Source organism: Gorilla gorilla, chromosome 2 (assembly GCF_029281585.2).
Source record: "Gorilla gorilla gorilla isolate KB3781 chromosome 2, NHGRI_mGorGor1-v2.1_pri, whole genome shotgun sequence".
Lineage (NCBI taxonomy): Eukaryota > Metazoa > Chordata > Mammalia > Primates > Hominidae > Gorilla > Gorilla gorilla.
Window position 1 is genome coordinate 73,854,916 of NC_086017.1, and position 23,721 is coordinate 73,878,636.

Below are 23,721 nucleotides of genomic sequence, written 5' to 3' on the forward strand. Positions count from 1 at the left end.
CTTTCAGAAAACAAACTGTACCAGTTAAAGCTACTAGAGACAGGATAAAGGTTAAGAATTCTTTGGATAGTTTCTCCTAGCTCAAGCTTGTCCAACCAACAGCTTTGAATGTGGCCCAACACACATTTGTAAGTTTTCTTAAAACATTATGAGGTGTTTTGTTTGTTTTGTTTTGAGGTCATCAACTATCCTTAGCGTATTTTGTGTCACCCAAGACAATTCTTCCAGTGTGGCCCAGGGAAACCAAAAGATTGGACACCCCTGTCTTAGTTGATTAACACAGGAGGCTGTTAACCATCAACCTCACATGCACAATATTGGGGGTAGTGCAGGGATAACAAATTCAAATGCCAGCAGGGGCCAGGCAGACAGGCAGTGTATATGAACAGACTGGGTGGACTGGGGCACACTGGAAAACACGCTATGCTTGTCGCTCAGCTTATTGGAGCGTGAGTCCAGATTTAGCTTCACCTATCCTTTTTCCAGAAAAGCTAGATATGTGGTTTTTAAACTGTCAACTTTTACTTGGTAACTATAAATTTTTTTCTTGGAAAAGTATTTAGGGTGTGTCAGTTGCCACCTGTGGGTGACCAACTGCAACTTTGTAGCATTCAGAAGCCACCTTTGCATTCCTGACTAGCTTTGGTTTTCTGTAGAAAACCAAAAAGCTGAGGTTTTTTCCTTTAAGAAATATGTTTTCCAGATAAGCATTTTTAGAAATTCATAGGTGGATATTCTCAAATACATTAGGCATAGTCAGCATTTTAAAAGCCTCCCCTCCACCATACAGTGCCTACAGGAAACTCCTTTCAAAACAGAGATCTAGCCACATTGCTTTCCTTGGCATATAACCAATGGCTCTTCTTCCAGCGATGAGAGCTGCTGTCTTCACTTTTAAGATAATGCTTCTAATATTTTGCCATTAACTACCTTGTGATAGGGCTTTGATATCCCAACCTATTATTCATAGTCTACTGAAGAGTTTATCATGAAGAAATGTTGAATTGTATCAAATTATTTTCAATCAAATGAGATCATGTGTTTTTCCTACTAATATGTTAACAGGAATCATTCCCATCAGTAAATGTTATTTAAAGCAAAAAAACTCAAAACTCTTCTTTCCTTCCCTTGCCTTTTACAGTAAAATGCCATTTCCCATTCTCTTATGAACTCACCTCTACCAAAACTGCTCATTAAGGTCACTAGCTGTCTTTCACTTAAGCCAAAAAGCCTAGGATCTCCTCTGACAAATTTTCTCCCCCTCATCCTCCTCACCCCATTCTTATCTTTTAGCAAATCCAGCTGCCTGTACAATCCATGCCACCGAATGCCATAAGTGAGACTTAAAAGGTAAGCCAAATCCGCACTTAAAATTGCCAGTGACTTTCCTCGTCTTTCTTCCCTCCATATGTTCATGGGCTCTCCCTCCTTTTCACTTAAATGTCACCTTACCATAGAAGCCTTCCACAACACCTCAGAAGACAGCCTATACCCTGTATCTCTCTCTATCTATCTATCTAATCTATCTGGTTTTATACTTCTTATAGCACTTATTCCTATGTGACACACTGAATAAAACTGATAAAACTGATAAAGTAATAAACTGTTTCAAACAAACAAACAGAGAGGAACAACTTTGTTTTCCTCACTGCTATTATTACTATGGTCCTACTTTTGGAAAAAAGATTCAGTTTGCTAATACTTACATATAAGGTTTTAGAAAATACTTACATATAAGGTTTTAGAAAACTGAGATCGGCCTTGGTAGATTCTGTAATCCAGGTTATGTCAGCTTCCTAAAAAAGGGTAACTTCCTGCCTTATATGGTTACTTGTTTCTGAGGGAAAGCTTATTACACATTTTATTTATCTTCTATCTTTTTGTATACTAAAAGTGGGAGACATTGTTTAATTGTAGGCCACTATATAGTATGTACTCTTCTTTCTAAAAGTGGGAGACACTGTTTAATTAAAAGTGGGAGACACTGTTTAATTGTAGGCCACTACATAGTATGTACTCTTCTTTCTAAAATCGGGAAGCTTACAGGTAAGAGCTTTCAAGGTAAGCGATAATGGGCTGTGTCACCAGCCGTATTTTACTGATGAGGCAGTCAGGATCTGAACCTAGCTGAACCCAGCTGCAACCTTACCCTATAAACCAGATTTTCATTAATGAATAATTCAAGTGACATTATTTTAACATAAGTGGACCTGATTCTAGAAGGCCTGTGTGTTTAAGAAAAAAATAAATGGAAGGAAACAACAATGCAGTATTTATTTTATACAGTTGACCTGGGCACATTGTGAAGTAAGCTATAAAAATTCCAAATAATTATCTCTAAAGCAAATCCTTTGTTAGTTACATGGCTTTACATATTAATTACTCTGGAAAGTTTTTGAACTCTGTTTAGTAGCAGATCTCCTTTCTTGATAGTTTCTTGGTACTGCCAGTTCTTGCTATCAGGTCTATAAATAAATTCAAGAAAAAATGAATTATTTACCAGTCACATTATTCTATGACAATAGTTGACCTACTTTTAAAATTTAGGCATGCCCCTTATTCTGAGAAATGAGAGTACCTGTTGGTTTCTACTATTTCATTCACTTTATCTATTTTGCAGTGTAGTCTCCCGGCAGCAATAAACCTGGACAGTTCCCTAATTTAGAGAAAAAAAAAAAAAAAACAGAATTAGCTTTATAGAAAATTCTTAGAAAAATGCAAACTGCATTAAAATACTGTCTTAAATTTGTAACATTTAGCTTCCCTTCAAGCTTGTTATTGCATATGCAGTAGTTGACGTTGTCCCTGGTGTACTGCAGGCTTTAAGTCATCATCTACTAGAATAAACATGATCCTAGAAATTCATATTCAGATAGATAGAAAGTAGATCAAACAATGAAACCATATGTACTCAGAGAAAAACTGTAGATTTAGGAAAAATTAGGGACGTAAACTGTTCAAACAAAAGACCTAAAACAAAATTGTGGAACAGAGCCCATCAGTAAACATGTCAACAGCAATAGTATTTACTAAAACAACGACCCTTTCCCTCTCTAACATATCTTAGTCTAAACAAGTGGAAGGGAAGGGGAGAAATGATGTAGAATTATTGCTTTGCCCATTTTAAAAAAGGAGATTTCATCTAAAATGTAACTTTGTAACTTTTTAAGGGAGAAAAAAAGAATAAAGAATCCATGACAACCCAGATTTGAAATTCTTAGGTATCACAGAAATTTAAAACAAGGCCTTTTTAGTTTAAAACATTAAAACAAGGCCTTTTTAGGTGACAACAACTAGAGCTCAGTGGTACAACCTTTGCCTCTCAAGCTGGTCTTAGAACAAGAAGGAAAAAAAAACTGAACAAATACTACCTGAAAGTGAAAGAATACTACCCGAAAGGTACCAGCTGCCTTGCATTCACTTGTCATCAAGATGACTTAAGGAATACTGCGGTGTGTGCCCCTAACTAATGAAGGCTTTATCTCCACATTACAGTTAAGATACTGAAGAGACATAACCTGACCAAGGCCACAGAGCTGGAAAAAGAAGCAAAGCCAAGCCTTTTTCTCATGCACTGCTCACAACAAGCCACTCCTTCCACTGACTCATGAAAAACACACTCATAATGCCCAGCCCGCACCCTAATGAACAGCCCTCTTAGAGTGGTCATCAGACTTCAATTTCACAGACTAGAATTCAGAAATTGAACAAAACCTTGGGATACCAGCCTTCCATTTTGGTAGGGATCATTTAAAAAATGTGTTGGTGTCTGAAACTTACTTTGAAGTGGTTAAAAAACATAAAATGTATAGATTGTAACAAGCAAATATGTTAAAATGTACTGTACAATTCTTTACAATTTACAATTTTATGGATGTTCGAAATTTAAAAAATACTAAAAAGAAAATGGTCTTATTTAAAAGAAATGCATCTTCATTTAAAGTTTCCACTGCAGACCATTGAAAACACCATCATCAACATTTAAAAACACCTACATGTGGGAGCCACTGATCTAGATGCCATCTGGACATCCCATATTGAGTATGTCTCTTACCCAACTCTACTCTCACCACCCTCGTCCACGCCACAGTAACAGCTCCTCCAAGAGCTACTAAACAGCACAACTGGTCTCTCTGCCACCTTACTCTATTTCTTATATAAAGACACTGCATAGGACCATGTAACGGGCTCAAAATCTTCCAATGGCTCCCTATCAAACTTAAAACTCAAGCTCCATTCCATGACCTACAAGGCCCTACACAAATCATCACCTACCTAACTCTCCATATATTATCCTCACAATCTCCTACCACTCCAACTATGCTGGAGCCACACTGACATCTTCTGTTCCTACAACATCCAAGCTTATTCCTGGCTCAAAGCCTTAGCCTTTTCTATTCCCTTTTCTGCGTGCAGAAGGACTCCATATGGCTGACTCCTCTCAATTCAACTCTCAGAGCAAACCTCACCTCCTAAAGCATGCCATATGTAAGGATAGCATTTTCTCATCTCCATAGGTTCATTTCTGTGTGAAATTACGTTTTATACTTATTTGCTTCCTTGCCATCTCTTCCCTACTACTACAATGAAAGTCTGTGAAAAGGGAGCTGTAAAACAATACCAAACATACAGTAATGAATGGCTCATTTAAGTGTTTGTTTAATCACTGATGCAAGTACTAAAAGTCCCACATTTAACAACCAATCTGACCAGAATTGCAGCAGCAACCTAAAAACTGGAAGGAATTATCAGAGGGAATATGACCAACTGTAAATATCAGATCTAAGAGTCATTACCGTAGCTGCAGTGTGGTCTACAAAGAAGTAACAGAAGACAACTTTTGATAACAACTGGTCTAATGACCTTTAACAAATCACTTAGCCTCACTACAACTCATTTTCCCATCTGTTAATGCAAGGGGCAGACATGAGGAAGGCAGAGGCAACAGGATATGAATGTTTTGATAATACTGAGGGAAAAAACCTCTCCCCTCCCCGTTAAGATTGAGGGAACCAATGTAAACAAGTAAAAAATTGTACAAGTTCACATATTTTAAAAGGCAACTTTAAAACTTCAATTAACATGGCATTATTCAAACTTACTGATCAATGAATTCCACACCAACACCAAACGCTTCTGCCATATAGCCAAGGGTTAATGACCTATATGATTCCAGCAGCTGACTGTATGCATGAATTCTCATTTCTCTTACATAGTATCGATAATGAGGGGCAAAAAGCCAGTCCTTTTTCATTTCCTGTTCCACAACCGCTGCAATGAATAAAATGACAAATTATAATAGACTCTCCTTTTCAGATAAAAAGATTAAAAACTAAAGCAACACTAGGTGAGTCCAACAGATAGATAAACAAGTATCAAATTTCTCACTGCCCTTCCACATCATGTCATCAACAATGGCAGCAACAGCAGTGATAAAGGAGGGGCCAGGTATGCAAACATCGTCTTCAAGTAACAACAGGTGGCTATTTGACATCACTATCAGAGCTCAGCTTCTAAAGGAACTTGTTCATAGATGACAAAGTTCACGTACTAATATTTTAACCACAGAGAACTTCTTATGCCTTAAGTAAAATAAAGTAAAAATCATTTTTTAAACAATTCTAACAGAGAAACAGCAGGTACAGTGAAAAACGATTTATACAGACCAGAAAAAGGGTATATATCAGACATTTTCAAAAAGCAACAAAACTCAGAAGAAAGCAAAGACTGATGACTCCTATTTCCTGTTTATTTGTTCACGTAAATAGTCTACGTAAGAAAACACTATGAACAAGGTTTGAAGACAAATGATAAACTAGAAAATTTATAACGATGAGTTAATGGCCTTAATCCAGAAGAGATCCTTAGAAGACAGACAGTAAAATGTACATAGAGTATTAATGAGCAATCCACACAAATATAAATTATTTTACTGAATAACTCCTGTATATCACTATTCTAGATAGTTATATGGCAGTGAACCAAAAGACAAGACCCCTGCTGCCACAAAAACTAAATTTTCAAAGGGCAGAGACAGATGAACAAATGTACAAGATAAATCCTGTGAAGAAAATAAAAGTAACATGATAGAGTGACTAGGAAGCCCTCCACTGGATTGGGGTGGACAGGGAATACCTCTCTGAGGGGCTGGCTAATAAGCACAGAGCAATGTAAATGATACAAGTCTGAAGGCAGGAAAAGCATGGTTAAGCCCAGGAACAGAAAGGATGCCAGACTCAGAATGCAAGCAGGAAGACAGCAACAGGTATATAGAAGGTGAGCAAGAAAAGAGACTCTACAGTATACTTATGTTTGTGGTTTCAACAAGATGGAAATCCCTGGAGAAGGAGAATGTTTGTTTTTAGTGTTGGGGGTGAGGGTGGGATTCAAGCATACTTTGGCAGTGTTCAAGTGGATATGCCTATTAAACAGCCAAGTGAGGACACTAAGGAGGCATTAAGGCATGAGTCTGGTGCTCCAGTTTGGGGCTGGCAACATGATTTTGTCAATCACTGCCATCCAAATTTATCTGATGGCACAAAATGAAGATAAGAAACAAGGGCAATAACCCAGTCTAAGGCAGTCAGACACTGAGAGGTCTAACAGTGGATGAGGAGGTAGGTCCAGAGAAAACAAGAGCACATTACTACAGAACCAAGAGAAAGCTGTGGTGAGAAGCAAAGGATGGTCAACATCAAGGCAGATAAAGATAAGCAAGGGAACACATGATTTAGCAACATGGAGATCAATGGCCACTAACCATGAGATGGTGCGTATTCTCACTAATAAGAGAAATGCATAAAACATCAATAAAATTATTTCTGTCCTCTCAGACTGGCAAAGAGTATGGAGAGGGTGGGACAGGTTCTCTCAAATGCTATAGATTGAGAGAAGTATAAATTGTGTAAATGTAAACTGACATATCTCTGGAGGGCAACAGTGGTCAAGACACAATATATTTAACCTTTGGAAAGTTCAATTTCTTAGACTTTTTCCCCAAGGAAATAACAAGTGGGAAAGATAAATTGTTGAAGTGTTCAAAACAGGGTTGCTTATAATAGGGCAAAACTGGAAACGACCTAGTTTTCTATCAGTAGAGGATAAATTATGGCATAGCCAATACATTGAAATACTAGGAAGTCCTTAAGAAAGGATAACCTGAAGCTCCTAGGAACACTACCTGTTCAATTTGCTGCTATTCTCAATGTTAGTACATGATAGCCACTCAAAAACACTTACTGACTAAATGACCAACTATATGTATAGTGACATGAAAAGATATACACGTTACTTGTGAAGAGAAAAAAAGCTACTTACAAAACAGCATATAAAATACATCCACAGTACACAAAAGTGTTACATGCTTTTATCTCTGGATAACAGTGCCCCTGAAGGACACACTGGAAAACCTGATTAACAGCAGTTGCCTCTAGAGAAAGGACACTGGTGATCAGATATTAAAGAAAGCCTTTTTCTTCTTTATATGATACTGTTTACAACTGTTCCATGTGTACATATAACTTTGGTTTTTAAATGTTTTTTCTTTTTTAAAGTGCATATAATAAACGAGTAAAAGGCCGGGCGCGGTGGCTCACGTCTATAATCCCGCACTTTTGAGAGGCTGAGGCGGGCGGATCATGAGGTCAGGAGATCGAGACGATCCTGGCTAACACAGTGAAACCCTGTCTCTACTAAAAATACAAAAAATTAGTCGGGCATGGTGGCAGGCGCCTGTAGTCCCAGCTGCTCAGGAGGCTGAGGCAGGAGAACGGCATGAACCCGGGAGGCGGAGCTTGCAATGAGCCAAAATCATGTCACTGCACTCCAGCCTGGGCGACAGAATGAGACTCTGTCTCAAATAAATTAATAAATAAATAAATGAAAGGTCTACAAGGATATAAAACAAAATATTAAAATCACTGTCTCAGGAAAAATTTTATATGTGAGTGAATGTGTGTATGGATTTGGGGGTGAGGTGAGATACAAAACCTTTCACTTTCTTAATTTATTTTTGATTTCTAAATATAGTCAGGTACTACCTAGAAAAGGATACTACTTCCTTTTCCAATTGAATTATTTTAGAGCACATTAGTACCAAGTGCTGTCCTGCTGTCGGGGTCATGAAGATTAAAAAAAAAAGCATAAGTTCTGCTCCCAGAAATTCTAGTTAGCAAAGGAGGCAAACTAGGAAATTATCACAAAACAGTGTGCTAAGTTTTAGCAATTGGGGCACATGGCCAGTAAGTATATGAAAAGATGCTCAATGAAACTAGTCATTAGAAACAAATCAAAATTACAATGAGATATGATTTCACACCCACAAAGATACCTATAATCAAAAAGACAGAAAATAATAAGTACTGGATGTGGGAACACTGGAACCCTCACACACTGCTGATGGGAATGTCAAATGGTGCAATGGTGCGGGCGCCTGCTTTGGAAAACTGGCAGTTCCTCAAAAAGTTTATCAGAGGGTTGCCATTAAGACGCAGCCATTCCACTCCATATGTCCACAGAAAAAGCTGTACACAAATCTTCATTATAGCATTATTGATAGTAGCCAAAAAGTGCAATCAACACAAAAATCCATGAACTAATGAATGGATAAATAAAATGTAGTATATACATATAACAGACTATCATTTGGCTATAAAACAAAATGAAATACTGATACATGCTACAACATGGATGAATGTGGGAACATTATAAAGTGAAAGAAGCCAGGCACAAAAAGCCACATATTTTATGACTGCATTTAGATGATATGTCCAGAATAGGCAAATTCGTACAGACATAAAGTAGATCAGTGGTTGCCAGGGGCTGGGGGAAAGGAGTAATAGGGAGTGACTGCTAATGGGTGTCGGTTTCCTTTTGGGGTGATCAAGATGTTCTGGAATTATTAATATTTGCAAAACCTTGCCAATATATGAAAAAGCACTGAATTGTACACTTGAGGTAATTTTATGGTATGTGATTTATACCTCAATTTTTTTAAAGGAGGGGGCATATAATAACCCCAGGAATGCAGAGAAGTAAGAGATTTGTTCTGACTGAGGGAAGCAAGGAAGGGCTCCCTCAATTTTTTTAAAGGAGGGAGCATACAATAAGAATCCCAGGAATGCAGAGAAGTTAAGAGATTTGCTCTGACTGAGGGAAGCAGGGAAGGGCTCCATATTTGAGTTGAGTGATGACCAGGAGACCTCAAGCATAAAAAAGGGAAAAGAGCAATTCTACAATATAACCTTATGTGCAAAAGCAACATAACTGTGTGTGTATGTATGAGAAGATAAGGCCAAGTGAGTTACTCCTCATGCTCGGGAAACCTGTTCCTACATTACCTGAGGTAAGTACTATGAATTCTCATAAAGCAGCCCAACTTATATGCATGGAGAAAGCATCCAAAAACACTGGGCCAAAACCCACTGCAAAAACATTAACAATCGTCATTTGGAACCGTCCATTCCCACTTTTCCCCAAAGCTATCTATTTAACCAAACACCTTCTGAAATTTGCAGCATAAACAAAATATATCAATGTCAAATTTTAAGTTTTGGGAAAGACCCCTGGGTCAACTTGATGCAAGCTGATTCTTCTATCATCTTAATAGTTTGTGGTCATTATTAGGAAACCAAATAGCCAGGAAAGAATGGGGACAAGAGGGAAAAACAAGCAAATGTGTGTAGGCAGGATCACTACAAACTAGCTTTGAAGGAATACAATTACGTTCAAGAGATTATTTTCTTAACCCATAGCCCTTGAAAATGATTTGCAAATCAGCACAGAGATTTAGCTATTTAGCTATTGATACAGAATAGCCCATTGCTGAATTCAAGGTTCAATTAATCTCTACCCCAAATCACATTCAGAATTCCCTCACTTCTGTCCCCATGAAGCTCAATACTTAATAACCATTTGCTCACTTTTGCCTTATACCCCATTAAGACTCTTAACCAGGGGTCTGGCAAATACCCTCAGCAAAGGGCCAGAGAGTAAGTATTTTTAGGCTTTGCAAGCTACATAGCTCTCCGTCACATCCTCCTTTTTTAAACAACACTTTAAAAATGTAAAAATCATTCTTACCTCCTGGGCCATACAGCAGGCCACAATCTGATGGCCCTTCTTCTAAACAAAACTGGGCACATTAGGAATACTGATCAAAGACATGCAGCTACCTACACACTACATTTCTCAGATAGGTGAAAAATCGTCTTAGGTTATTTGCACATAGGATCAGGAGTAAGATGAAGACAGATAATCAGAAATATCAACCCTATCCTTACCTAATGATTGGAAGAAAACAGAGTAACGGCATTCATAGAGTGAAAACAGATACTGCCGAACTGCTGGAAGACTGTGCAACACTTCAAGAATCTCTGCTCCTTTAATGACCTAGGTATTTTAAAAAAACATATATACAAAAAAAATGTACATTTTAATGATTTGTGTATTTAAACAAAAAAAACAAGTCTTTAAATTTGAGTATTAAAGTTTGGTCATTACCTTTTCCCTGAGATCTGGTCTTTCTAAGGCAATCATACTGACATAGACAGTATAAGTCACAAATGTTTTATAATCCATGAGTTCATAGGATGTAAATGTTGAAACAGTGTCAAGGAAGAGTTCAGCTGCCTGTTTGAAATCACGAATAGCCACACAATAAAGACCCTGATACACTTTTAGGCGGTTTCTCCTGTCCCAGTCTCCTCCTTCTTCTATTAAGCTATGAAATAAAAACAGTAAGATCATAGTCTGGAAACAGACAAGGCCACATTTTAAAAACTTTTCTGTTATTTGAAATGAGAAAACAACTTTTAACAACTTGAACCAAAAGGAGATATTTAAATTATTTTACTAAATAAGTACATCAATTATTTGACCAAACTTACTAGCTGTAAACAAAACAGGCAGTTTCTTATATCAGCTTCTCATTTGTAGCATCATAATTTAGAGAGAATATAATCCCACCCTTAGAAAGTACCTTTTGGCCTTTTCTGTGTTTCGTGTGATGAGATCATTATCCATATAAAATAAGCCAATCCTAAGGAGATAGAATACAATATCCAATCGGTGACCCAGGGCCACAGTTTTGTCATATGTCTTGCGAAAGGCTGTCAGAGCTCCCTCCTGTCAAGAAAGCCAAGGCAATAGGTGAGAAAAGACTACACATTTCCAAAAAAAAGCTATCAGCTGTCTGGGATTTTCTTCAAAGGTTGAGGGAAGAGGTAGGAGTAGAGGTACAACAAGATGGCCATTAACTGTTAATTGTTGAAGCTGGGTGATAAGTACACAAGGGTTTATTATTCTACTTTCTCTACCTGTATAACGTTTAAAAAATACATAAGAAATGCCCAAGCATATACTTAGATTCAGGAAAACAATTTAAGAAAAATATATTCACAATTGTTAAGTATTTTTCTTTGTTCTATATATTCAATGTTTTCTCTCTTTAATAATCACAATACACTATATCAAAATAACATCATCTGAAGGGTTTTGGAAATTGTATCTTAGTCGCTATTAGAATATGACTAAATTTGTAAATATATAATTTTCTCTCAAAGCACTGTGGAATGTTTCCTTTGCTTTGAATATGAATAAAATAATTTATTCACACTTGGTAGTTTTCAGTATGTGTCTGCCTGGTTTGTTTTATGTAATTATTAGTTATATTTCACAAATTTTTAAGGGACTGGGAATACAGCAATGGATACACCTAGCACTAAGATCTTGGTTTTTAAATACTATCCCCCACTAAAAGGAACCAGGGATCCTAGGAGAAATAGATAATTCTACGTTTATTAGAGTGAAAATAACAGGTGAACCTGTGACATTTTGTTTTATCAGAAAATGAGACTAATGAGATATGTCAAAAGGACAAAGTGTCTTGACGGAGCCTCTGCTAACAAATTTGCAACAAACTTAGCACCATAAAGAATAAAGACTCTCATCAGTGGTAACAGTGAATAATAAAAGCCCACTAAGTCCATTAAGTATTTAGTAATACTAAATAAAATAAAATATAAAAAACGAGAGTAAATAGGAGGGGAAAAGTTGTTCGTTTTGGAAGAGTATTTAATACATACAGAGGAAATATAATATTAAAACATTTTACAACTTCCTGATACTGATTCAAGCATGTCCTTGTTGAAATTCTTCAAAACCTGAATCAAAAGTTTCAAGTTTCTCATTCATATGTAATATATTAGTCTTTAAAACCACGCCACAAACATACAGCTTAAAAGTAAATGGAAACCACTAGCTAATTCTAAACTTTTCTGTATTTTCCAAATTTTTACAATGACCACATCTTAAGTTTACAACCAGAAAAGAGAAAAAAACCTCGTTTTAGATATACATTGCAAAACAACATTTAGGCACTTACTACGTGCTAGGTACCAGTCTAAGCTTTTTCCTATCCTTAATCCGCATTAAGTAAAAACTATCAGTACTCCTGTTTTACACATGAGGAAACCGAGGGTTTCATAAATCATAATTACCGAGGTTGAAAATAGAACCCAGGCAATCTGATTCAAGAGCTCATGCTATTTTTATTTTTTATATTGGCACCATGTCATTCTATACCTAAATACTTCCAGGCAAATAATTTAAAATTAAAAACATTCAAAGCCCATTTTCTTAACCACTATTACACAGTTACTCAATTAAATTTCAAAGATCCAGTAATGGTGAGTACCCCTCCGGTGCCCTGATGGTGGAGTAAGCTGGCTGTTATGCAGAACAACTGGCCACACATATTTAAAAAAAAGAAGAAAAAAAAAACTGTTCATTGTCCCAGCGATTTTGTTTCATATACTATACCCTAGAGAAACACTAGCATATATACACAGAGACATACATAAGCATATTTTTACAGCAGCAGTTTGCTAAAGCAAAAACAGATGAAAACAACACATATGTCCAACAACAGCTGAACAGGCAAACTATGCCAGAGCTAGCTCTACAGTGGAACATTAGGCAGCAGTTAACCAGGATGAGCCAGATTTATGTATGTTGGCATGGAAAAGACCTCTTAAATATAATGCTGAATGAAAAGGGCAAACAGGACTACACTAATACACTATGATCCTATGTACTTAAAAAAAAATTCTGTAGAATTAAAAATTTCTGCAAGTATTAACTTTTTAAAAAATTGGTTCTTTTGTTGAGCATTTATATTCTTTTACATATAAAATTTTACATAAAAAAGATTTTATGACCGGGTGCAGTGGCTCACGCCTATAATCCCAGCACTTTCGGAGGCCAAGACAGGTGGATCACCTGAGGTCAGGAGTTCGAGACTAGCCTGGCCAACATGCTGAAATCCAGTCTCTACTAATAATACAAAAAAATTAGCTGGGTGTGGTGGCGCACGCCTGTAATCTCAACTACTCGGGAGGCTGAGGGAGGAGAATCGATTGAACCCAGGAGGTGGAGGTTGCAGTGAGCCAAGATCACTCCATTGTACTCCAGCCTGGGTGGCAAGAGTGAAACTCCGTCTCAAAAAAAAAAAAAAAAAAAATTACCAAAAAGTTTGTATAAATGCACAATAAAAGAACTGAAAAGCCTATCCCTGGGCAGGTACAGAGTAAAGAAAGATCAACAAAACTTCAGCATTTACTATACTGCTTCTTAGTTTCTGCTAAGTATTACTCGTGTAAAGTACTAAAGACACCAGAACCAGTGCTTCCCAACCAAGTGAGAAAACTGCTGAAAATGATCCCAATTTTGTAAAAGCAGTAAACAAAATTCTCTAGATGTACACTTACGTTTTTATCGGCATGGGGTGAAATGGGGAAGAATACAGCCCTAGCTGCTGTTTGGGGAAATGACAAGGCATTTCACGGAGACGACTTTTTCATCTTTACATTGATTCACTAGTACAAGCAAGCATGATTACCTTTATACTTTTTCTAAAACGAAGTTAATTTTTTTAATGAGAAACGATTATCTGGAATAGTCTCCAATTTTAGCCTATACTAACTACAGAGAGGGAAAACCATCTCTACTCACTTTGTCACCTATCCGGCAGAGGTACTCGGCCTTTGCCATCATTGCATCGCGAATTTCGCTCTCTCCTAGATTCTTCTCTGCATCTTCCAGCTCCTCATCCAAACGCTTCAACTCGTCTTCATTTGCCTTCTTCATTTTATTGAGTAGGTCCACGTCTATCTGCCAGTCGAGGGATTTGCACAAGGCTTCATAGTAAGGAGCCATGTCTAACATGCAAAAAGAGGGATGTGTGAGTGGGGACACTTGTGCCCTCAAGTCAAAGTCTGCCCACGTATTTCACCCCCCGCCCCGCCACAAGTCATCCACCAGTCTCTTCCCCACTAACAGGAAGGCATGCGATGGCGCTTAATAATCGGCTTGGCAAAACATAAACGTATGCTGGTGGGAGGTTTGCGTGACGGCCAATCCTGGCAATGCCAACCTCTACTAGGGCTAGAGGGAGGGCAATCCTCGGTTTGCTCTTGCCGGATTCTGTTCCAAAAGTCTTCAAACAGGGAAAGATTTTTTATACACACATACTCACATACATATGTTCAAACATTCACATTCACTACAGAAGGACCAGAAAGAACCGAACCCAAAATTCCCTTCCACAGGCAAGCTGAACTCTCCTACAGGAATACCCCGCGCCCGGGAACAGTCCCCAATGACAGTAAGTCACAGGGCCTTTACTCTGTGCCTAGCACAGGGGTAAATATTAATGCCTCACGATTCTCCTCCAAGCTGCCCTTACAGGGGAAGGCGGCACAGAGAGATGCAGACCCCGCTGAGACAAGTCGAGGTCCCCCAGGGTATCCCCAAACCAAAGCAAAACCCTAAGGGCCGGAGAAGCCAGGCCTGGTCTCTGAGACCCCGTCAGAAGGGTCTGGAGCTCCATCAGAAAAAGTCCCCGCAGGCTCCGGAACGCGGGGACGGCCCAGGCCTAGGCCGCTGACTCGGCGCTCGTGCGGGCCTCACTGTTATCGCGGACGGCCGCCATCAGCTCGTCGCGCACGGCAGCGTCTCCGCGGTGCTCGGGCAGGCTGAGCAGGAAGCGCAGCTGCGCGATGCGCAAGTCGGGGTTCTTGGGCAGACCCTCCTCCTCCAGGTTCTCCAGCGGCATCGCGGCGAAGAGGACAGCAGCTGACAGGAGACAACTTGGTTCCGACCGGCTGCGGCAGCGGAAGCGGGAGGAGTCGGCGAATACGCCCGGCCGCCTGCGGCCCGGCTTCCGGTCCCGTCTCCGCCGGCAGCGTCCTCTGCTGGACACCTCCGGGAACGCCTTACCCGGCCTGGGCGCCTGCGCCCCTGTGTGGTCACGGGGGCTTTTCCACCCTCAAGGCCCCCCGCGGAGTCCCAGAGTGGGTGCAGCCCAACTCAAAAGCCCAATTTCTTGAATCTCTTTCTCACCTCCTTTTTAGCTATTTTATTTTCCGTTTGTAACGGATGGGAGCTTAAAATTTTTTGAAAACTGAAAATGTAATAACAGCATTAATAAAAACAATCACCATAGTTTGTCGAGTCGTTACTCTTATTCATCTTATTAAAATCATCTTCATGCTGCGAGGTAGTACTATTAGCCTATTTAGTAGGTAAGACAAATGAGGCACAAAGAGGTTAGGGACACAGACCAACCAAGGTCATGTAACAGCCATGTCGCAAGGCCTAAATGAAAACCCCTATCTAGAACTCTAAAATCCACATTCTTTCTGCGGTTTTAAGAAGAAAAAAAAACTGCACCCAGGATTCTACGTCATAGTACAACAGCATCGTCGTTTTGTTTACACACAAATTAAATCATTACATGCCTGCATTTTCAGCTTCCTTTTGTTCACATTGCTACAGATCTTCAGAGGTGGTAATGTTTACATTAAATTCCTTTTTTTTTTTTTTTGAAACGGAGTCTTGCTCTGTCACCTAGGCTGGAGTGCAGTGGCACAATCTTGGCTCACTGCAACCTCTGCCTCCCAGCTTCAATCGATTCTCCTGCCTCAGCCTCCCAAGTAGCTGGGATTACAGGCCTGCACCACCATGCCGGGCTAATTTTTGTATTTTTAGTAGAGACGGGGTTTCACCATGTTGGCCAGGCTGGTCTTGACCTTCTGACCTCAAGTGATTCCCCCACCTCAGTGGCCCAAAGTGCTGGGATTACAGGTGTGGGCCACCATGCCTGGCCTAAATTCCATCTAATGGAATCACCATAATTTACTTTCACTCTTCCCTCTGTTAGAGGTGTCTTTAGGTTGACCAGAGTTTTTACTTACCTAATATAAAAACTTGGATGAAGACTTTGGATGTCTAGATCACTTCATGTTTTGCATCTTTTTCCTTAGCATAAATTCCCATGAAGGAATAACGGACAAAGGGAAGAAGGATTTTGTGACTTGGGGATATTTAATGTTAAATGGTTTTCCAAAAGAGCTGAACCAGTTTACACAGCTGCTGAAACAGGTGAGACTGCCACATCTCACAGGCAGTAGGCATCATCACATAATTTAAATCTATTATTTGTTTCCATAAAAATGAAACAAGCATTTTGAAGACAACTCAAATGATAGAGAAAATATGAAGAGTAAAAAAAAAAAACTATTAAATAGCTCTCCACCACTGCTAAACTTTTGGTGAAAAACTTTCTAAAAATCTTTCATTTAGTCATTCAACAAACATGATTGCATGGTTACAAAGTACCAGGCACTGTCTTAGGCCTCAAGGACTCAGCAGTGAAGAGCACAAAGCCCTGTCTTTGGAACTTACATTCCAAAAAAGCATAGCTTCTTTAAAACTCACCTGGGTATATTAACATGATCATTCTATACTCGCACATTTTAAACTGTGTTTTATTCATTCTACCATGTATTGTGGATATCTTGGATGACAATGGATTGACCACATAGGATTCCATTATATTTATTTCTGTTTGTTTGTTATTTTTGAGACGGATCTCACTCTGTTTGAGACGGATCTCAGGCTGGAGTACAGTGGGGTGATCTTGGCTCACTGCAACCTCCATCTCCCGGGTTCAAGCGATTCTCCTGCCTTGGCCTCCTGAGTAGCTAGGATTACAGGCATGTGCCACCAAGCCTGGCTAATTTTTGTATTTTTAGTAGAGACGGGGTTTCACCATATTGGCCAGGCTGGTCTCGAATTCCTGACCTCAGGAGATCCGCCCACCTCAGCCTCCCAAAATGCTGGGAATACAGGTGTGAGCCACCACACCCGGCCCATTATATTTCTATACCAGCTTTTTCTTCATCAATCCTTAAGTGCTGGTTGATTTGGGTTATTTTTGTTTTTTTCAATCTTATTAATATTACAGTGTCACTTATCCGTGTACATATATATTTTCATACTTAAATAGTTATTTCTCAATCTAAATCTCTAGACGTGCAATTGCTGAATAAGAGGGCATTGATATTTTATATTTTGATGTATTCTGTAAGTATTTTATGAATTATTTTCCACAAATGATATATATATCAATTTACATTGCCACTAATATTGAACAGAGAACCTGCAGGGGAGAAAAAGTAGTATCTTTTCTTCACCCATTGCGAGGTTCATAGCTGAGGCACCTATAATAAAAGATAGAATAGCAGGGCCAGGAGAGGTGGCTCACACCTGTAATCCCAGCATTTTAAGAGGCTGAGGCAGGCAGATCAGGAGGTCAGGAATTTGAGACCAGCCTGGCCAGCATGGTGAAACCTCATTAGCAGGGCATGGTGGCGCACACCTGTAGTCCCAGTTATTCGGGAGGCTGAGGCAGGAGAATTGCTTGAACCCAGCAGGCAGAGGTTGCAGTGAGCTGAGATTGTGCCACTGCACTCCAACCTGGGTGACAGAGTGACACTTTGTCTCAAAAAAAAAAATAAAATAAATAAAATAACAGGAGAAAAGCATACAAATATATTTAATATAAATTTTAGGTGACATGAGAGCCTTTGGAAATGAAGACCCAAAGAAATGAAGAAATCTGTATATTTGTAAGGTAAATTTGATGAAGAATGGACAGTTATGTAGAAGTATGATTGGTCAAAGGGGGTGTGATGTGATGGTAATCAACCGGGGGGACTTAGCAAGGTCTGTGTGTTCAGATTCTTCTCTGTGTCCCTGTATCCTCATATATTAGGGATTTCTTTTCTTTGAGCATAGGGGATAATACGTTTGGAATGAGGGTCTTATGACCTACCTTATAGGAAGTTCAGGGAATTCTTTTATAACTGGCTTCAAGCGAGAAGGGCACAGAGAAGATGAGAGTGACCTTCCTGCTTCTACCACTTCCTCAAAGCACAAGGTGTGATATTTTGAGATTGCGTGTCCTGAACCCCATCAGACCTGTCTCCCAATGTACTTTCATCAGCTATTTTAAGTTTTGCTAACAATTGCTTTTCCTTTGCATTCCTTTTATGATTGGTGAGGTTAATTTTTTTTTCACACTTTACTGACCAGATATATTTTCTGTTTTATGAAATTCTTGTTTGGCTTTGTCAATTCTCTACGGACTCTTTCCTCACTGACTAGTAAGCAATCTTCATATTTTAAGGAAATTAACTTTGTTAATTTCCAAGTATCACAGCTTCCCCCCTCATTTATTTTTCTAAATTTTTAGGGGTTTTTCTTCAACATAAAAGCTTACAATGTTTACATAGTTAAATGTATCAGCCTGTTTACATTTGTGACAAGAATTGGATATATGATCCAAAACTCATGTTGAAGTATAGGGGGAAACCTGTATAAATAGTCTTGTAGTTTAAATTGTATGTGACTGGTTCATTCTGGTTTCCAGTTCGTCCTAGTATAGATGCATAATCAAATTAAGGTTGCAATTGCCAGAAAATCTCAATTGCAGGGGATTCTATGACTCTTCATTATTCCAGGTGCAAATGAGCTTCAAGGTGCACAATGCCCTGCTGTCAGCCTCTCCACTCAGCACAGAGGAGACCAATTTCCAGTCAGATCTGTCTTCTTCTCTTTTTACTATCATAACCATTAATTGCTGAGGAATCAATCGAGCCCTGAACTGTGGCTGTGATTTGACTGCCCAGCTGATCAAAGCAGCTCTTTGCCCCATATTGACAACTCATTATTGAACAGTAAATTGCCCATTCCATCAATCTCTTTGTAGCCATTAACTCAATTTGACTGGATTAACTAGTTTTACAAAGCCCCTTCTTTAAGCTTGAAGCCTGAGGTTTTTGTAATCTCAGGGAGGAAAAATAAATGTGTATCTTCTTGGTAGATATATATCCTGCCCCATGGAAATTAAAATGTTTGATGGAAAGAGGCTATGGTGAGCTAAGGGCATACATACCTTTTCTTATTTGCTCTGGTTCTAGGGTTTATTTTAAAAAGCACTCTTTCTTCCTTTTTTTATCTGTGTTACAAGCCCTTTGCTATTAGAACCTGGTTTTATTTCGAGATCGCACCAAGCAGGGCCCTCCTCCTTTTCAGCCTTTGTACTTTTCCTTTATGTGAGATTATATGGCTCTGAAAAGGCTGCTCTGATTTAGGGCACTGGATTCCTTCATTCTGAGCAGAGCGTCGTCAGCTCTCTGTACAGGCTCCACGGGCTGTTGATTTTGATGACTACCATGCCCACTGCATAAAACAATGTTCCTCTAAGTGTATAATTGACTTTATCTGCTTTGCTCACTTTTAATTACATGCACTTTCAGCTTTTTCATTGAATTTCAAATACTTTATGTGCGTGGCCCTGATTATAGCTTTCCTGCATATGTCCAAGATGGGTTTGTGCAGGCGGAGTTATCTCTGCTCCTGCCAGCATCCTTCCTGTTAGGCAGTTATTGATTACACCACATAGGATGGAAACTTTACATAGAGTATCCACTTGGAATGCACAAAAATTTCAGGGTTATTGCAGCATCATGATCAATTGATGTAGCATGCTCATTTCTTCCTCACTAAATTACTCCTTTCCAAAAGAGTATTTTGAAGGAAAAAGAGTGCTTAGGAAACACTGTTGTTTCTGGAGCAGGTTGGGTAATTGCTGAGAGCAATATCAGTTTTCTTTTTCCATGACGAGAAGACACTTGCACAAGGCAGGGAGAGTGAAATGTGTCCCCCAGGATGACACACTTCATGCAACCCCACTGTTAGCATAGACCTCTTACTATGTGCTGGGGTACCAGACAGAGCAGTGGTCAGAAAATTCATGTGGTTCACATTCTGGTGGGGAAAGGGTAGAAAGAGACAGAGAAGCAATACATGATTAAATAAATTATTCAATTAGTGGCAAAATTAGAGAAGGCATGAATGCACGAATGGAATAGAAAAGGTTTTTTTTTTTTCTGATGAAGTGATATTTGAGATTAGATTAAAATGATGGGCTTGGGTTAGGGTCATCTTTAAAAACAGTTACTTTGTGCCAATTTCCTTAGTTCCTTTAATAATTACCCCCCTTTGTGTATAAAATAAGTGGTGATGAAGAGGTTTTTCTAGTTTGTTTTCCTCTTTGTGGTTTGAAAATCAGCACACAGTCATCTGCAGGGCGCTAAGTATACGATCCTGGGAACATGATGTGAAAAATCAGGAACTTGCAGCTGAACCAGCGTAGCCATTGAGAAGTGGCCATCCTCCCACTTCTGGTAAATTGCCTAAAATTTACATATCAATCATGTTAACCTGTCATACCTCTAGTTCCACCCACAGTCCTTCTGTAGGGATCATCCTGGGTAGACACATGACACCCAGGGAAGCAGTCTGAACTGCAAGTGATCATCTACCTGAAGCCTACAAAGTGTTGTTCCAAAGGGAAGATCTGGGACACTCAGACTTTTACTTTTCAGAATCTGAATTAGAAACTGTGGCTGGAATCACCAGCTAGTAGTGGGTGTAGACAACATAGGGTCATGAAATAGAAGGGAGGATGTTGGAGGAGAGCAGCCGGGATCTGTCAGAGATTGAATAGCAGGCTGAAATCATGAGCAAGGAGGGGCAGGAGAAACAGAGGTACACCTTACTGAGCAAAGGAGCCCAGAGGGAATCTGAGCAGAAGCAGACGGACAGAAAAGAACCTAGCCACAGAAAATGATGGCACACAGGGGTGGATCATCATCAGCCTATGTGGCAAAAAGACTTAGGTCAACCTTACATGCAAATCCAGCAGCAAAACCATCTTTACAACACCAATTCATGCTACTATTCCTGCTCTTCCCAACTCTTTGAGTTTACGCCTCTTGCCTTCGCTGACGTCACACCCTATTTTCTTGAGTACTAATATTCCAGTGTTTTTAATCACTTGTTAAATTATCCTCACAATAAATACTAGTCACTTGCAGTCTCATAGGGAGTCTCTGACCCTAAGAAGAACAATTTCCTGCAATTTAACAACAATACCCATGCATTCACCCTTTGACCCAGCAATCCTGCTTCTGGGAACTTATCCTGAAGCTACACCTCCAAAAATTCAAAAATACCCATGCACAAGGTTATTCATTGCAGTATTGTTTAAAATTGTAAAATACTGGAAACAACTTAAATGCCCAAATATAGGAAAATGGTTGTATACACGATGGTACATAACACATGATGGGGTATTATGCAGCTGTAAAAAATAATAAAGAAATAAATAAAGAAAATGTTTATGAGCTGATATGGAGCAATTTCCAGAAATCAAATGCAATTATTTAACAACAAAAATGATAAAGAGGACTAGAGGAGAGACACTATAAAAGCATAAATTCAAAGGAACCACTAGAATATGGAATATCGAAAGAAAAAAAAAAGAAGGGTGAGTCTCTGATTTGTGTAAGCAAACAAGTGAAACTAAGACACAGCCACAGAGCACTATGGTAACACATGCAGCAAGTACATTGCAATTTCTTAAGATAAACTTGAAGAAACTACCCTGCACATATTGAAGCAGCACTGTCTCAACCACCCGCTGATGCAGCAAAGCATAGAGACAAGAAAGTGAACATTGGGAAAGAATTAACCAGTAAACATTTAAACAAGAGGTGTGGTCTAATCATGGGACGAATCAGAACCGTATTGGACTTCCCATCACTCATCTGTACTACTTAGTACTGTTTTTATTTTAACTAATTAATTAATACTTTTTTGGAGATAGCGTTTTGCTCTGTCGCCCAGGCTGGAGTGCAGTGGAGCGATCTCAGCTCACTGCAGCCTCGACCTCCTGGGATCAAGTGATTCTTCCACCTCAGCTCCCTAGTAACTGGGATTACGGGGGTTGCCACCACACCCGGCTTTTTTGGGTAGTTTTTGTAAAGACGATGTCTCGCTATGTTGCCTAGGCCGGTCTGGAACTCCCAGGCTCAAGCAATCCACCTGCCTCTACCCCCTAAAGTTCTGGGATTACAGGTGTGAGTGAGTGCGCCTGGCCTGTTTTTATTTTGAAAAAAAAAAATTTTTTTTTTGTTTTTTGCAAGGTGCACAGGAGGTTGGTGGGTGGGTGAGCTCGACGGTTTCGGGTTACAGAGGTTTCGAACCCATCCCTCTTCTTGTGCTGCGATTTTTGCTTATTCACAGCCCCTTTCCTCGGAAAAGCCCAGGAGAAGTGTTTCAAGTGGTGACCAGCAGAGGGCAGCAGTATCCACCGCTTCCCGCAGAGCACGGCGTGCGGATGTAGACTGTCTTCCGGTCCCACCGGGAAATGGTGAATTCTAGGCCAGGTGGGTGTGACGACGTGCAGCCCTAGCAAAGGACAGGGGTGCACGACAGAGGCACTGGATGGTAAGCACAGCATTTTCTAAATCTGACAGGAGAAAAATCACTGAAAAAAACCACTGGTGTAAAAGCTGAGTCTGTCCTTTGAACCGCTGCCCTGATTTTAGTTACAAATGAAGTAAAAAATCCTTAAAGATCCATATTCCTAAATTTAGACCTTGACCTCAAAGATCGCCTCGGAAAATATACAAATCATTATTTCCTTCGTTTAGTCAACTATCTATTGATTTGACCCCTACTTCCTGTTCAACTCAGCATCCCTTGTCATGGGCAAAAAAAGTGAATGGACCCAGACCATTGAAACAAATAAACTTAAAGTTGGTTAGAAAAATTCCAAGTCAATGAATTTTAAAAAGTGAGTTAGTATCATACCAATTTAAGTGTTTTTTAAATAATGTTTAATAAGCACGTGAATAATTAGCATTGGCCTAAGAAGGCAGCATTCTTAAATCACAGAAAAGAGGTATTTCAGCTGTGGCTGTATGTCGGACTTTGTGATTCCTTTATTTCTGATTTCCTTAGTAAGTTATTCAACCTTACAGGGAAACTTTTTAAATTTTACGTTGCTCTTTTAAATTAGCCTAAGAATAATAATGGTGCCAAAATCTTGTATAGCAGTTGCTATGTGCTAGGTACTTAAGCATTACATATATATTAAGTCATTTAATCAATTAAACAACTGTATCAGATAGATATTATATTAACCCATATTACAGAGGTTCAGAGAGGTTAAGCAGTTTGACCAAGGTCACACAGCTAGTTCATGACAGAGTAGGATTTGAACTCAAATAGTCTGGATTCAGACTCCATGCTTCTACCCATAATATCGTACTTCTTATTATTAAATATTAGCCACAACATGCTCTCCACGAATAATGGCCTTCCGTATAGAGTCAGTTCCTTCTCCCTCCCTTGAATTCCTACCTTCGAGCATCCTAGATTGATTGATTACCCTGGTCCTCCCTACGTCCCTCCTTTCCTATGAAATGCCATGTCATGTCACATGAACCTTGACATTTAGAAGATAGA

General features: G+C 39.2%; 2 protein-coding genes across 9 annotated transcripts in view; one reads left to right on the plus strand and one right to left on the minus strand.

The window, feature by feature from the left end:
• Window positions 1–3,926, plus strand: part of ATXN7 (ataxin 7) — a 147,809-nt gene extending 143,883 nt beyond the window's left edge. For all 5 annotated transcript variants that reach the window (XR_010132851.1, XR_010132853.1, XR_010132852.1 and 2 more), the window contains 2 exons: window positions 1,294–1,350; window positions 3,496–3,926. The gene's annotated coding sequence lies outside the window, so the exon portion shown is untranslated. The remainder of the gene's footprint in view (window positions 1–1,293; window positions 1,351–3,495) is intronic.
• Window positions 2,256–15,700, minus strand: PSMD6 (proteasome 26S subunit, non-ATPase 6). Of its 4 annotated transcripts, XM_019023906.4 has the most exons (9): window positions 14,968–15,194; window positions 14,336–14,494; window positions 14,011–14,216; window positions 10,979–11,124; window positions 10,501–10,720; window positions 10,281–10,389; window positions 5,103–5,271; window positions 2,579–2,656; window positions 2,256–2,465 (listed from the first exon to the last, which is right to left on the minus strand). In XM_019023906.4, the coding sequence occupies exons 1-9, from the start codon at window positions 15,110–15,112 to the stop codon at window positions 2,369–2,371; spliced, it is 1,329 nt and encodes a 442-aa protein (XP_018879451.1). In that variant the 5' UTR covers window positions 15,113–15,194; the 3' UTR covers window positions 2,256–2,368. The 4 variants fall into 4 exon arrangements, with proteins under 4 accessions (XP_018879451.1, XP_018879450.1, XP_004035897.1 ...); XM_019023905.3 differs by lacking the exons at window positions 14,336–14,494; window positions 14,968–15,194 and adding an exon at window positions 15,498–15,700; XM_004035849.5 differs by lacking the exon at window positions 14,336–14,494 and having other exon boundaries at window positions 14,968–15,293.
• Between the last annotated feature and the right edge of the window lie 8,021 nt (window positions 15,701–23,721).

What these genes read in the sequence shown, in the direction of transcription:
- PSMD6 (XM_019023906.4), bottom strand. Translation starts at nt 15,112, where the DNA reads ATGCCGCTGGAGAACCTGGAGGAGGAGGGTCTGCCCAAGAACCCCGAC. An exon ending in GGTGTGGAATTCATTGATCA is followed by an intron (nt 2,657 to 5,102) that starts GTAAGTTTGAAT and finishes TCTCTAAATTAG; the next exon opens with GGAACTGTCCAGGTTTATTG. An exon ending in GAAATAGTAGAAACCAACAG is followed by an intron (nt 2,466 to 2,578) that starts GTACTCTCATTT and finishes ATTTATTTATAG; the next exon opens with ACCTGATAGCAAGAACTGGC.